Below are 14,663 nucleotides of genomic sequence, written 5' to 3'. Positions count from 1 at the left end.
TGCGGAATTAGAACATACTGTGACATCAGAGCAGCTTAGCCAATTGCAACGCAGGTGGGTGGGGAGGAAGCAAAAATGCTTCAAGGCAGCTCATACAGGAAATCATTGTCACACATGACAGAGAGGAGACATATGTAGGAGCAAAAACCAAGAAGATTGAGAACCTTCATTACTAACAGACTTAATTGACGTTAACAGCCGAAACCTCAACAGTTTTGAGGGATAAACTGAGTCAACTCACCCTTTCCAGGGACTTGAGAAGGTTCTGCCTCTCTTTTAGCTTTTGGATGCTGATCACAATCTTGTGCCTTGCACCTTTGGTAACGTTCTGCAAGAACAATGTAGATCTCTGTGTTAGTATATACACACAAATGTGGGCCACCAACTGCAGACAGGGGGCTACAACATATAACATACAACAGGACGGTGCTCAGCAACATGTAGGAGACCCCAAGAGAACTTGAAACCTTCAGTCCATTAATCGGACCGGTGGTTCCCCAAATTTTTGGGGATACCGTCCCCTTGGTTCTGTAAAACTCACCCCCAGTAGCCTCCTACCCTATTAAAAAGCATTATTCAAAATAGCAGTTTGCACAACGCAGTAAGGAAGATATAAAAACTCAATAAAATCTGAAACAGTAACTATTGATTGTCTTCATGATACGATTGAAACTATTTAATTTTAATTGTACGTTTCCAAACACAATTCAAAGTGTTGGTGCTGACCTTTAAAGCCCTAAATGGCCTCGGCCCAGTATACCTGAAGGAGCGTCTCCATCCCCATTGTTCTGCCCGGACACTGAGGTCCAGGGCCGAGGGCCTTCTGGCAGTTCCCTCGCTGCAAGATTACAGGGAACCAGGCAGAGGGCCTTCTTGGTGGTGGTGCCCGTCCTGTGGAACGCCCTCCCATCAGATGTCAAGGAAAGAAACAACTATTTGATTTTAGAAGACATCTGAAGGCGGTCCTGTTTAGGGAAGTTTTCAATGTTTGATGTTTTAGCTCATTATTATTAAAAATAATAATAATATTCTTTTGGGAGCCGCCCAGAGTGGCTGGGGAAACCCAGCCAGATGGGTGGGGTATGTATGTACAGTCATACCTCAGATTACAGACGCTCCAGGTTGCGTTTTTTCGGGTTATGGACTGCCAAAACCCGGAAGTACTGGAATGGGTTACTTCCAGGTTTGGGCGGTCGCACATGTGCAGAAGTGCTAAATCGCACTTTGCACATGTGCAGAAGTGCCGAATCGCAACCTGCACGTGCGTGCATCCCGCACGGATCATGTTCGCAACCTGAGAGTCCACTGTATGTATTAGAAACATACATACATACATACATACATACAGTGGTACCTTGGTTGAAGAACAGCTTAGGTTATGAACAACTTGTATTAAGAATGCTGTAGGTGTTTTGGTTTGTGAACTTTGCCTTGGAATAAGAACATGTTCCGCTTCCTGTTGAGTGTGTTCCATTTGTAAATTGAGTCCCCCGCTGCTATAGGAAATCACGCCTTGTTTTGAGATTGCTTTGGTTTAAGAATGGGCTTCCGGAACGGATTAAGTTCGTAAACCAAGGCACCACTGTAAAACAGTTTTCATGAATTTGCTGGGTGACCTCACATACTTGTGCCTCCAGCTGACACTCGGTCAGTGACATCATGTCGTCATACGTCATCTGGGAGAAAAGGGCAGCGTACTTGTGGAGGCGGAGACTCTTCAGCCAGGCAGGAACATCTGCAAGTTGGAGAGGGAGACAAATGCACACGTTAGATCTTATGGGGTTGAACAACAGAGCACAGAAAGCTGCGGTACAGAGACATGTTCGAGACGTTACTTTTACTATATAAAGCCCTTAACAACTTTAATCTGGGGAAACCCAGCCAGCTGGGTGGGGCGGGGTATAAATAAATTATTATTATTCTGCGGGACTCGTCTCCTTGTAAGATTGTATGCCCTTCTCTACCACATTGATTTGCGGAACTAGCACCGCTACAAGTGCCAAATCATAATACATGTTTCTGTGGTTGTACAAAACCAGTCTTTTTAGTAATCTTTGGAACTCCCTGCCTATGGACAGAACTTCACTACACGCTTTTCAGTGTCTGAAAAAAGCATTTTTGGTGGTGTTGTTCAGGCAAAATTCAGACATGTAGAATGTTGATGTGCTTTCTGTTTTCAATTTATCGCTGATTTTAATCTTTTGACTGTTTCAGATAGTTGCTTTCAATGATAAATTTGTTGTTTTATTCTTTTCGTAAACCGTTTTGAGGGTGTTTTTTTTAAAAAACAGTCAAGCAGTGTACAGTCATACCTCGGGTTGAATATGCTTCATGTTGAGTGCGTTTGAGTTGCGCTCCGCGGCAACCCGGAAGTAACGGAGCGCGGTGCTTCCGGGTTTCGCCGCTCGTGCATGCGCTCAAAATGATGTCATGCGCATGCGCAGAAGTGGCGAAAAGCGACACGTGCATGCGCAGACGTGCCATCACTAGTTACGTTTGCTTCTGGATGCGAATGGGGCTCCGGAATGGATCCCGTTCGCATCCCAAGGTACCACTGTATTCTGTAAGAACTCGATTACTTCGTGTGGTGGTAACACTTTGGAACTCCCCGCTTATTGATACCAGACAAGCGCCTTCACTGCAACTCTTTTCGGCGTCTGCTGAAGACATTCTTATTTAGACAAGTATACCCAGATGTTTAGAAGTTTGTATGAGTTTTAATAAGTTTTGGTCTATTCTGTTGTGGTTTTAACTTTCTGCACGTTTTAAGTTAGGGTTGTGAATTTTTCAGCGGTAATTTTTTCTTTTTGTAAACAGCTCGGAGGGTTTTCTTTTCTGCAATTCAGTGGTGCTCAAAGTTTATAAAAATACAGAAAGAAATACAAATATTACGGAATGAATAAATAACAAAATGATCACAAAATGAATAAATATGACTGTTAGGAAACAAATGAATAAACAGAATGTTTTAGCTGACTTAAGTTATGGATTTTGGATTGTTTTCAACCCATCCTGGGATCTGTGGGAGGGTGGGTGGATAATAAATTTAATACTGTTCCTATTCCTGCTACTTAGCATTGCTTGTTGAAGACTCAGTGTGTGGGTAGAGGCTTTCTGTCCTCATCCAGTCAGAATCCAAATACAGTTTTTCCTTGGAAGTCAAACGGAATCTGTTCCGGAAGTCCGTTCGACTTCCAAAACGTTCAGAAACCAAAGTGCGGCTTCTGATTGGCTGCAGGAAGCTCCTGTAGCCAATCAGAAGCTGTGGAAGCCGCGTCGGATGTTCGGCTTCCAAAGAATGTTCGCAAACCGGAACACTCACTTGCAGGTTTGCGGCGTTCAGGAGCCAAAACGTCCGAGTACCAAGGCGTTTGGGATCCAAGGTACGACTGTATAGGGCAGAGGTCAGCCACTAGGGGACAGCAAGGAAGAAGAGCCCAGGGGGAAAAGAATAATAGATCTGTAGAGTTGGAAGGGAACCCCAGGGGTCATCTAGTCTGACCCCCTGCAATGCAGGAATCTCAACTAAAGCATCCATGTCAGATGGCATCTAAACACTGCTTAAAAACCTCCAGGCCGCAACCTCCTGAGAAAGACCGTTCCACTGACAGCTCTTGCTGTCAGATAGTTCTTCCTGATGTTTAGTCAGAATCTTCTTCTGGTAACTTGAAGTCATTGGTTCGAGTCCTACCCTCCAGAGCAGGAGAGAACAAGCTTGTTCCCTCTTCCATGTAACAATCCTTGAGATATCTGAAGATGGCTCTCATCTCTCCTCTCAGTCTCCTCTTTTCCAGGCTAAACATTGGCAGCTCCCTCGACCGTTCCTCATAAGGCTTGGTTTCTAGACCCTTCATCATCTTGGTCACCCTCCACTGCCCACCTTCCATCTTGTCAATATCCTTCTTAATTGTAGTGCCCAGATCTGGACACAGAACTCCAAGTGGGGTTCTCACACCAAAGCAGAATAGTATGGGACTTTTACGTTCCTTGATCTGGACACTATACTTCTCTTGATGCAGCCTAGAATAACATTAGATATTTTTGCTGCTGTGTCACACTGTGGCCTCATGTTCAGATTACATTCCCCCAAGATCCTTTCCCCATATAAGCCAGGTGTCCCCCATCTTATATGGGTGCAGCTGGTTCTTCCTGCCTAAGTGCAGAACCTTACATTTGTCCCTATTGAAATTCATTTTGTTAGTCCCGATTCTGCGGCGTTAGCTCCCCCTCCCAGTTTGGTGTCGTCTGCAAATTTGATGAGCATCCCCTCAATTCATCCATCCAAGTCACTTATAAAGATGCTGAACAAAAATGGGCCCAGAACCAGTGGGGCACCACACTTGTCACTTTTTTCCAGGATGCTGTAAAGGTAAAGGTAAAGGGACCCCTGACCATTAGGTCCAGTTGTGACCGACTCTGGGGTTGCGGCGCTCATCTTGCTTTATTGGCCAAGAGAGCCGGCGTACAGCTTCCGGGTCATGTGGCCAGCATGACTAAGCCGCTTCTGGCGAACCAGAGCCGCGCATGGAAACGCCGTTTACCTTCCCGCTGGAGCGGTACCTATTTATCTACTTGCACTTTGACGTGCTTTCGAACTGCTAGGTTGGCAGGAGCAGGGACCAAGCAACAGGAACTCACCCTGTTGCGGGGATTCGAACCGCCGACCTTCTGATTGGCAAGTTCTAGGCTCTGTGGTTTAACCCACAACCGTTAATTAGTCTTTGGGTTCAGTCAGTCAACCAGCTGCACATACAACTTACGGTTACCTTGTTCAGCCCAGATGTTACCAGCTACTTCGCAAGAATATCAGGGGGGACTTTGTCAAAAGCCTTATTGAAATCAAGATACACTATGTCCACTGCATTCCCCTGATCCACCAAGAGAGCTGGTGAGATCCTGGCACTGCAGGACCTGGGACAGCTCCCAGGAACAACAGGAGATGCTATGGAGCAGCCTTTCTCAACCTGTGGGTCCCCAGATGTTGTTGAACTACAACTCCCATCACCCCTAGCTAGCAAGGCCAGAGCTCAGAGATAATGGGAGTTATAGTCCAACAACATCTGGGGACCCACAGGTTGAGAACCGCTGCACCAAAGGGCTCCAGAAGAGCATTTGTACTGTGCTGACCTTCCTGCTGCCTCTGGTCTCTCCCTGCTGGTAAACAGCAGCGACCCAGATGTTGGGAGAGCAGTTGAGCACTGCCATCACCACCGTTGGCAACCAGACTCTTTGAGCTACTCTCAAAACATGGATACCGTATTTTTTGCTCTACAAGGCGCACCAGGCCACAAGACGCACCTAGTTTTTGGAGGAAAACAAGAAAACAAATATTCTGAATCTCAGAAGCCAGAACAACAAGAGGGATCGCTGCGCAGTGAAAGCAGCAATCCCTCTTGCTGTTCTGGCTTCTGGGATAGCTGCGCAGCCTGCATTGGCTCCATAAGACGCACACACATTTCCCCTTACTTCTTAGGAGGGAAAAAGTGAGTCTTATACAGCAAAAAATACGGTAATTAAAATGTAAAGGTAGCAGTGTGACTGACTGACTGACAGACAGGAAGAAGGCAGAGAGGTTCGAGAGAAGCTAAAGATGCCTGCTTTGTGCTGTAAGAACCACTGCTTGAATTTGTGAAAATTTGAGTCCGAACTACAGGAAAGACACACTTTGGGTGAGATGAATTCCAGCTCAGCCACAATGCACGCCCCAGAGCCAGTCACTCTGACATCAGCCCAACTCCTCTCATATGGTTTCCAGGAAGATTAAAGGAAGATAAATAAAATAAAATAAACGAATGAATAAATAAAACAATTTAACTTAGTTAATAACAGTTGGCCCTGCTCCTTCTTAGTTGCTGCAGGGACCATCATGGACACAAGGCATCCTGGGATACAGCCCACAAACACTTACTCGGTGGCATCAACTTTGCTAATTATAACATGCAAATGAGCAGCTGTCCACTGATTGGTTTATGAGGCCTGCTGTGTACTGAACATTCCGTTTCTGGTGCCTTTCTCTAAAAGTATCTCTGGTCCACGCTGGCATTGCTTAGTTGATATTAAAAAGAGAACAGCCACACACAGCTAGCTTCCTAGGGGAATTAATTTAATCCACTTTTAAACGACGCCACGAGGAAAAAAGCGCAAGTCCAAAAAAGGCCGCTTCTCTCGTGAAAACACAAAACAACAGACTAGAAGGGAGAGTGTCCGTTTCAAGCTAGGCTGGTGACAAGAGACAGCAGATGGGAATGGTTAAAACATCCACGGAGCGTGCCATTGAGGCAGCACAGATTGATGAACACATGGAAGGCCGTTAAGAAAGCCTGTAAGTATTTCTAACAGAGGAAGGCCTATTCATATGCATATGCCAAGGGAATAAAAATCTGCACCCTTGCAAGTTATGCAGACAAATCACATGAGGGAGGCTTGCTGGACCAGACCAAAGGTACAGCTGTTCATCATCCTGTCGCGACCAATCAGATGCCTTCATGAAACCTAGAAGCAAGGGAAGGAGGCAAGATCGGGCCTGAAAGACCTACATTGGCTCCCGGTACGTTTCCGAGCACAATTCAAAGTGTTGGTGCTGATCTTAAAAGCCCTTGGTTCAGTATAGCTGAAGGAGCGTTTTCACCCCATCGCTCTACCTGGACACTGAGATCCAGCACCGAGGGCCTTCTGGCGGTTCCCTCATTGCGAGAAGTGAGGTTACAGGGAACCAGGCAGAGGGCCTTCTCGGTGGTGGCGCTCGCCCTGTGGAACACCCTCACATCAGATGTCAAGGGAATAAATGGCCTCAGCCCAGTACAGTGGTACCTTGGGTTATGTACTTAATTCGTTCCGGAGGTCCGTTCTTAACCTGAAACTGTTCTTAACCTGAAGCACCACTTTAGCTAATGGGGCCTCCTGCTGCTGCGCTGCTGCTGCACAATTTCTGTTCTCATCCTGAAGCAAAGTTCTTAACCCGACCTACTATTTCTGGGTTAGCAGAGTCTGTAACCTGAAGCGTATGTAACCCGGGGTACCACTGTATACACGAAGGAGCATCTCCACCCCCATTGTTCAGCCCGGACACTGAGGTCCAGCTCCAAGGGCCTTCTGGCTGTTCCCTCCCTGTGAGAAGTGAGGTTACAGGGAACCAGGCAGAGGGCCTCCTAGGTGGTGGCGCCCGCCCTGTGGAACGCCCTCCCATCAAGGAATGTTAAGGAAATAAACAACTATCTGACATTTAGAAGACATCTGAAGGCAGCCCTATTCAGGGAAGTTTTTGATGGTTGATGCTTTATTGTGCTTTTAATATTCTATTGGGAGCTAACCAGAATGGCTGAGGAAACCCAGCCAGATGGGCATGGTATAAATAATAAATAGTTGTTGTTGTTGTTGTTGTTGTTGTTGTTGTTGTTGTTGTTGTTGTTGTTGTTGTTATTTCTCCATACCGGGATTTCTCAAACCGAGGTCCCCAGCTGTTTTTGGACTACAATACCCATCATCTGGCTGTTAGGCAACCCTAACATAAAGAAAGATTAACTTGCCAACCACCTTGTCTATAGAAAAGCAGCGTACAAATTAAAAGCGAAACAAAGTGAAACTGGAGTTTTAAAACTCTCAGCTCTCCTGCAGACTTTCTTTTTTGGTGATTCCACTTTAACGAAATTTTGTTGTCGAAGGCTATGCATGGCCACAAGCCTTGATGGCCGTGCCCTGCCTCCACCGCTGGTGGAAGCAAATGATCGTCATAATTTTTATTATTTATACCCCGGCCACCTGGCTGAGTTCTGAACACCAGTTTCTGGAAACCGCAGGAGGGGAGAGCGAGAGAGCGCTGGGGTCCTGCTTGCGGGTGCAGCGCTCCACGGGCCTCTGGCCTGATCCAGTACGCTCTGCTTTATGTTGTTATACGATATCTTTATTGTCATTGTCCCATGCAGAACAATGAAACTGAAAAACTACATAAAACATTCAAAACCCCCTAAAAACTCTGAAACCCCATTTTAAAATACACTATACAATAGAGACCCCTTATGCTGCGTTTAGAACCAGAATTGCATTTGCGTAGAAACTGTTTCTCAGGCGGCTAGTCCTGGCCTTTATAACCCTATACCTTCTTCCAGAAGGCAGAAGCTGAAAGAGATCATTTCCGGGGTGCGCACTATCCTGCGCTATCTCTGCCGCTTTCTTATGGCACCTGACAGCATAGATTTGATCTAAGGTGGGAAGAGTGCACCCAATAATTCTCTCTGCAGTCTTTACAACCCTGGATAGCGTTGTTTTTTCCCTGGCCATGCAGCTCCCAAACCACACGCACAGACCATAAGTTAGTACGCTCTCCACAGTGCAATGGTAGAATGCCATCAACAGATCCTTAGAGAGATTGTTTTCCTGGAGGATTCTCAGAAAATATAACCTCTGCTGTGCTCTCTTCATCAGGTCTCTGCTGTTTTCTCCCCAGGTTAGGTCGTCTCTCAACTCCATTCCCAGAAATTGAAACACTGAGACCTGTTCCACGCACTTCCCCTCAATAATAAGTGGCTGAATATTACGCGAACAGGAGGAGGACGGGGGAACCTGGTTTTATCGCCACTCACCTTTCATACCACTCCCTTCTTCCTGGAATGTGTTACGCGCAGAGTTCTGATCTTCTAAGTGTTCGCTCCCACCACTTCCCGAAGAGGCTACACTGCTTTGAGGAGACAGGGGGGCGTGATCGGAAGGGATGCCTTGGGGTCCTCTAGCTCGCAAGTCCTCATGTGACAGCCACCCGTGTCCCAGGGGCTGGTTGGGGACGGTCATGGGCGGGGTAAGGGACACAGACCGTTTCAAAGGGCTGTGGTGGGTCTGGCTCGAGAGAACTGAAACAAACAAAAAGCAGGGAACAGAAAATTAAAACAAGGTATTTGCTCACCACCGCCACGCCCCCCGCCCCAGACGGTCGCTCTGCCAGACCCAGAGGCGCAAGATGGAGCAACGGGTGGACCGCCGCGGCTTCGCCCAGTGAATCCTGGGAATTGTAGTTTGAGGTGTTAGGAGACGCCTGCTGGAGCTACAATTCCCAGAGCGGTTCAGAATAAGGGCCACTAACTGACGGCTGATTCAGGACTTTAAATTGTGCTCCAATATCAAATTTCCTTTTCTGCGTATACTGTTATGTTTTACTGTCGCTGTGGCCATTGGCTAATGCGAATAAGGTTTTATCTTATCCCAGAGCGGTTTAACAACCAGCGCCTCTTCCGAGGGAATTGCAGCTCTCTGAGGGAAATAGGGGTCTCCTAGCAACTCTCTGCAACCTTAAGGGACTCCTATACCTTTGCCCTCACAGACTTACGATGCCCAAAGTGGTCAAACAAGCAACCCCTCTACCCAGGGAACTCTGGGAATTGTAGCTTTCTCCTAATGAGTCTTGGCACCTTTAGCAAACCACAGTTCCCAGGATTCTTGTGCGGGTGGGGAAAGAGCCATTGCCGTTGAAAACAGAATTAATAGGGCTTTCGGTGTCTGGTGTGGAATTTGTCTCTGGACTGAAAGGAAAAATGGGCCCTAGAATTTGCTTTCTCAGTTCCTCTCGGTGCTCCAAATACTCATTTTGTCTGAGGAGGAGTTCCGTTAAACTCAAAAGCTTGCTGCACTGAGAGGCACTTTGAAGAGGAGATGGAAATATAACCTGTAGATGAGCAGGTGACTGAGTGGGCCCGCTCCCCTTGTCCTTGTCCCTGGTTTCCTCCACCACCTGCTTTCTTGGGGTCTTCGCCTCAGCCCCCGACCCCATCTTGCCTCAGCCCATCCCTGTCGGTAAGATCCTCACCCAATCCTTATGAGGAATGGAAAGGGAGACGACGAAAGAGAAGACTGAGAGGCGACGTGAGAGTCATCTTCAAGTATCTAAAGCAGGCACCCCCAAACTCGGCCCTCCAGATGTTTTGAGACTACAAGTCCCATCATCCCTGACCACTGGTCCTGTTAGCTAGGGATGATGGGAGTTGTAGTCCCAAAACATCTGGAGGGCTGCGTTTGCCTATGCCTGATCTAAAGGGCTGGAAGATGGAGCAAACTGCTCTGGAGGCCAGGACCAGAAACGATGGATTCAAATTACAAGGAAGGAGATTCCGACTCAACATCAGGAAGAACTTTCTGGCGGTAAGAGCTGTTCTGGCAATGCAACCCTTTCCACGGAAGACGTAAAGCTCCCAGAGTACAGACAGATGGCCGGTGCCACAGCAGTTGCTAAAATAAAATGACGGGGAATAATAGAAAAGAGCAATCATGCGGGTGCAAAAATCCGCCACTCGCTAAGCTTCCCCTGCAACTGAGATCAACAAGGCCTAGAAGTACGATTCTTGCGTACTGAGGACGGGGACCCTCTGGCTCAGGGGCCCAATGTGGCCCTCGAAGCCTCTCTCTATGGCCCTGGGGTCTCTGCCCACGCCATGCCCTTATCCTGGCCACCCAACTCTTCCTGGCCCCGATCCACACCTTCCTCAAGTGCTTTTCCCTGCCTGGAACGTGTCTTTGGGTGGCGAGAATGCCTCTCGCATATGGATGGAACACGGCCTACAGTGCAAAAGTCAGGATTATCTTTGGGGAAGAATAGAAGCCCCTCTCAGGCTATTTAAGGGAATGTTATAGTATGGTGAAGTCGCAAGCAGGATTTGAAATATGAGCAACAGAAGGAATGAGAGAATACAGTCTTGATGTGATGGCATAAGAGGGTTGAAATATACTCGGAGTCGAGAGTGGATTTCATGCTCTTTATTCAGCTCATAGTGGTGAGGAGGAATGGAAGTTCCCTCAAAGTATAGTGGTGCCTCGCAAGACGAAATTAATCCATTCCGCGAGTCTCTTCGTCTAGCGGTTTTTTCATTTTGCGAAGCAACCCTATTAGCGGATTAGCGCTATTAGCGGTTTAGCGGCTATTAAAGGCTTAGCGGCTTAGCGGCTAAAAGGCTATTAGCGGCTTAGAAAAAGGGGGGGGGGGAGCGAAAAAAATCTCAAGACTCGCAAGACATTTTCGTCTTGTGAAGCAAGCCCATTGGGAAATTTGTCCTGCGAAGCGCATCGAAAAACGGAAAACCCTTTCGTCTAGCGGGTTTTTTGTCTTGCGAGGCATTCGTCTTGCGGGGCACCACTGTATCTGCTTTATATACATTATTTACATAATGGGCTGCACATGATTGGCTAATTCCAGGATTTTCCTGTAGGCCAATCAGGTTGCGGATTCCCTTCCACCTGGAACTGGACTGGGTGGCTCCTGTGGACCAATCATATTGCTGCATTGTTCTAGGACCAATCAGACTGCTGCATTCTGAATCCTATTGTTCTAGGACCAATCAGACTGCTGCATTTTGGAAGTCTTTAGGAGGCCACTAGGTTCGGGGGGGGGGGGAGCCAATGAGCGGAGTCACCTTGGAGGAGGCAGGGAGTACATCAGCAATTAAAAATATCAGGCAAATAATAATAATACTAATAATATTTTATTATTTATACCCCGCCCATCTGGCTGGGCTTCCCCAGCCACTCTGGGCGGCTTCCAAAAAAATATTAAACTACTGTAATACATCAAACATTAAAAGCTTCCCTAAACAGGGCTGCCTTCAGATGTCTTCTAAAAGTCTGGTAGTTGTTGTTCTCTTTGACATCTGGTGGGAGGGTGTTCCACAGGGAGGTCACCACCACCGAGAAGGCCCTCTGCCTGGTTCCCTGTAACTTAGCTTCTCACAGTGAGGGAACTGCCAGAAGGCCCTCAGTGCTGGACCTCAGTGTCCGGGTAGAACGATGGAGGTGGAGACGCTCCTTCAGATATACTGAACCGAGGCCGTTTAGGGCTTTAAAGGTCAGCACCAACACTCTGAATTGTGCTCGGAAACGTACTGGGAGCCAATGTAGGTCTTTCAAGACCGGTGTTATATAGTCTTGGCAGCCGCTCCCAGTCACCAGTCTAGCTGCCACATTCTGGATTAGTTGTAGTTTCCGGGTCACTTTCAAAGGTAGCCCCACATAGAGCGCATTGCAGTAGTCCGAGTGAGAGATAACTCTGGCGAGACAGTCTGCGGGCAGGGAGTGTCTCAGCCTGCGTACCAGATGGAGCTGATAAACAGCTGCCCTGGACACAGAATTGACCTGCGCCTCCATGGACAGCTGCAAGTCCGAAATGTCTCCCAGGCTGCACACCTGGTCCTTCAGGGGCACAGAAACCCCATTCAGGACCAGGGAGTCCTCCACACTCGTCTGTCTCCTGTCCCCCAAAAACAGTACTTCTTTCTTGTCAGGATTCAACCTCAATCTCTTAGCCGCCATCCATCCTCCAACCGCCTCCAGACACTCACACAGGACCTTCACCGCCTTCACTGGTTCTGATTTAAAAGAGAGGTAGAGCTGGGTATCATCCGCATACTGATGAACACCCAGCCCAAACCCCCTGATGATCTCTCCCAGTGGCTGCATGTAGAGGCTGAAAAGCATGGGGGAGAGGACAGAACCCTGAGGCTCCCCACAAGTGAGAGCCCAGGGGTCTGAACACTCATCCCCCACCACTTTCTGAACATGGCTCAGGAGAAAGGAGCGAAACCACTGTATGACAGTGCCCCCAGCTCCCAGCTCCTCTACACAGATCAGAAGGATGTTATGGTCGATGGTGTCAAATTCGCTGAGAGATCCAGCAGAACTAGGAAACAGCTCTCACCTTTGTCCCTAGCTCGCCTGAGATCATCTACCAGCACGACCAAGGCAGTTTCAGTCCCATGCTGAGGCCTGAATCCCGACTGGAAGGGATCCAAAAGGTCCGCTTCTTCCAGACATGCCTGGAGTTGTTCAGCAACCACTCGCTCAATCACCTTGCCCAAGAATGGAAGATTTGAGACTGGGCGATAGTTGGCCATCGTGGCCGCATCTAAAGATGTTTTTTTAAGAAGCGGTTTGATAACTGCCTCTTTCAGCGGGTCTGGGAAGGCTCCCTCACAGAGGGAAGCATTCACCACCCCACGAAACTGGGAAACTGGGGTGTGTGAGTGTGCTCAACACTGGCTCTGCGGCAGCCCCTCTGAACAAGCCCCCTGCCCCCCGGCCACACGCAAGTGGGGCTCACCTGTCCCTCCCTGTTGGCAACCTTGAAACTACCAGGCTGGCAAACCTCTTGTCTCTTCCTGGCCTGCTCTTTAAACCCCTTTAAACTCCTGTTTTGGCTGATACATTATTCCAGCGGAATCAAATATGCAAATTCCAACCTCTCCGAAATATACATGCCAACAGTAGGAGATGTATGAATGTGTGTGTATTTGGGTGGTAGGGTGGGGGGGAGCGGTTCCTCAGTTAAAATTATCATTCTGCAGCTGTGTACTCTAAAAGGGAAAAACAAATAAAACCAAAAGGACAATATTGCTTTTGAACTGAGTAATTGGGGAGGAAATGCCAGTTGCCAAGAAAACGAAGCAGGCAATTTTAGAAACCGATGTTTTAATACGCAACGGGTTTTATGCATGGAGAGCCAGTGTGGTGTAGTGGTTAAGAGCGGTAGTCTCGGAATCTGGGGAACCGGGTTCGCGTCTCCGCTCCTCCACATGCAGCTGCTGGGTGACCTTGGGCCAGTCACAATTCTTTGAAGTCTCTCAGCCCCACTCACCTCACAGAGTGTTTGTTGTGGGGGAGGAAGGGAAAGGAGAATGTGAGCCGCTTTGAGACTCCTTAAAGGGAGTGAAAGGCGGGATATCAAATCCAAACTCTTCTTCTTCTTGCAATGCCACCAGTTACGGTGGAGGTACAGCAGTAGGTTTCACAAACCACAGGTTGTCCTACAAACTGAGACTTGTGTTTTCCAGTTGCTCTTGCCATTATAGCCTGGCGAGCATCTGGGTTGGGGTGGCCAAACAAACCATAGTTTTAAGGAAGGCGGCTAGGTTCCCACGGAACGCCAAGCCATAGTTGAAACAAACCAAGGTTTGTAAGCAAACAACGTACCGTAGGTTCACACATAACCCTAAGCCATGCTTTAATAAACCATGGTTTGTCGATATGTGCAAACCAGGCAGTGAGAATCCGCTGCCAGATTTGGATTTCTGAGTACCTGTGGCCTGATTCTGGTCCTTGCTGCTGTCTAGGTATCTGAAAAAAATCTTCAAAAGGCTGCAGTATTTTGGGGTGGGGCTTCTGGCTGTGCCATTCATTCCCCTGTAATCTGAAGCCACCCTTGCAGGTGGAGAAGGCACGCTGAAATCAGTGCTAATTTCTGGTGAGATTTTGCTGAAATCTTGTGAAATCTCACCAGACCCTGTGGCAAAGCGAGACGCGCCATTTCTGCATATTTGACTACCACCCATTGCCTACCAAGACTTATCTCCCCTAACCATCACATCATTCCCCGAAGGGAAATTGCAGAAAATATAGCTAACTCTTCAGGAGTAATTGGCTTACTGTAGCAGGAGCTGTTGTGAGAACCAGACCACTTTCAGAAGTCATAGAGCACCGTTGCTTTGGGTGCAGAAAGCTGAGGTTTCTGGGGGGAAATTTGGCCCATTTGCCAGAAACCCCAGGTCATCTGCAATTTAATTTTTTAAGAAAATAATAGTAGCTCAGCCTTTCTCAAACCTCCAGCATTCCCACCTACAATGGGTTTCCCAATTGTGGGGCAGCCTTAAAAAATAATTCTCTCTCAACAGGAACTTGGCGTGCATATTAGCGTGGCA

The 14,663-nt window shown here is 47.8% G+C and overlaps 1 protein-coding gene across 2 annotated transcripts in view; it reads right to left on the bottom strand.

The window, feature by feature from the left end:
- The window catches only part of SAMD4A (sterile alpha motif domain containing 4A), a 131,643-nt gene that overhangs the window by 32,233 nt on the left and 84,747 nt on the right, over window positions 1–14,663 (bottom strand). Inside the window, exons 4-6 of one of the 2 annotated variants that reach the window (XM_080973852.1) lie at window positions 8,580–8,843; window positions 1,626–1,735; window positions 242–328 (exon numbers count right to left, since the gene is read on the bottom strand). In XM_080973852.1, the coding sequence (XP_080829978.1) occupies window positions 242–328; window positions 1,626–1,735; window positions 8,580–8,843 (461 nt within the window). The remainder of the gene's footprint in view (window positions 1–241; window positions 329–1,625; window positions 1,736–8,579; window positions 8,844–14,663) is intronic. The other variant, XM_080973853.1, reaches the window with a different exon arrangement.

The sequence above is a fragment of the Podarcis pityusensis genome (assembly GCF_964106645.2).
Source record: "Podarcis pityusensis genome assembly, chromosome: 1".
In the NCBI taxonomy this organism is placed as follows: domain Eukaryota; kingdom Metazoa; phylum Chordata; class Lepidosauria; order Squamata; family Lacertidae; genus Podarcis; species Podarcis pityusensis.
This window is presented reverse-complemented; position numbering and strand designations above follow the sequence as displayed.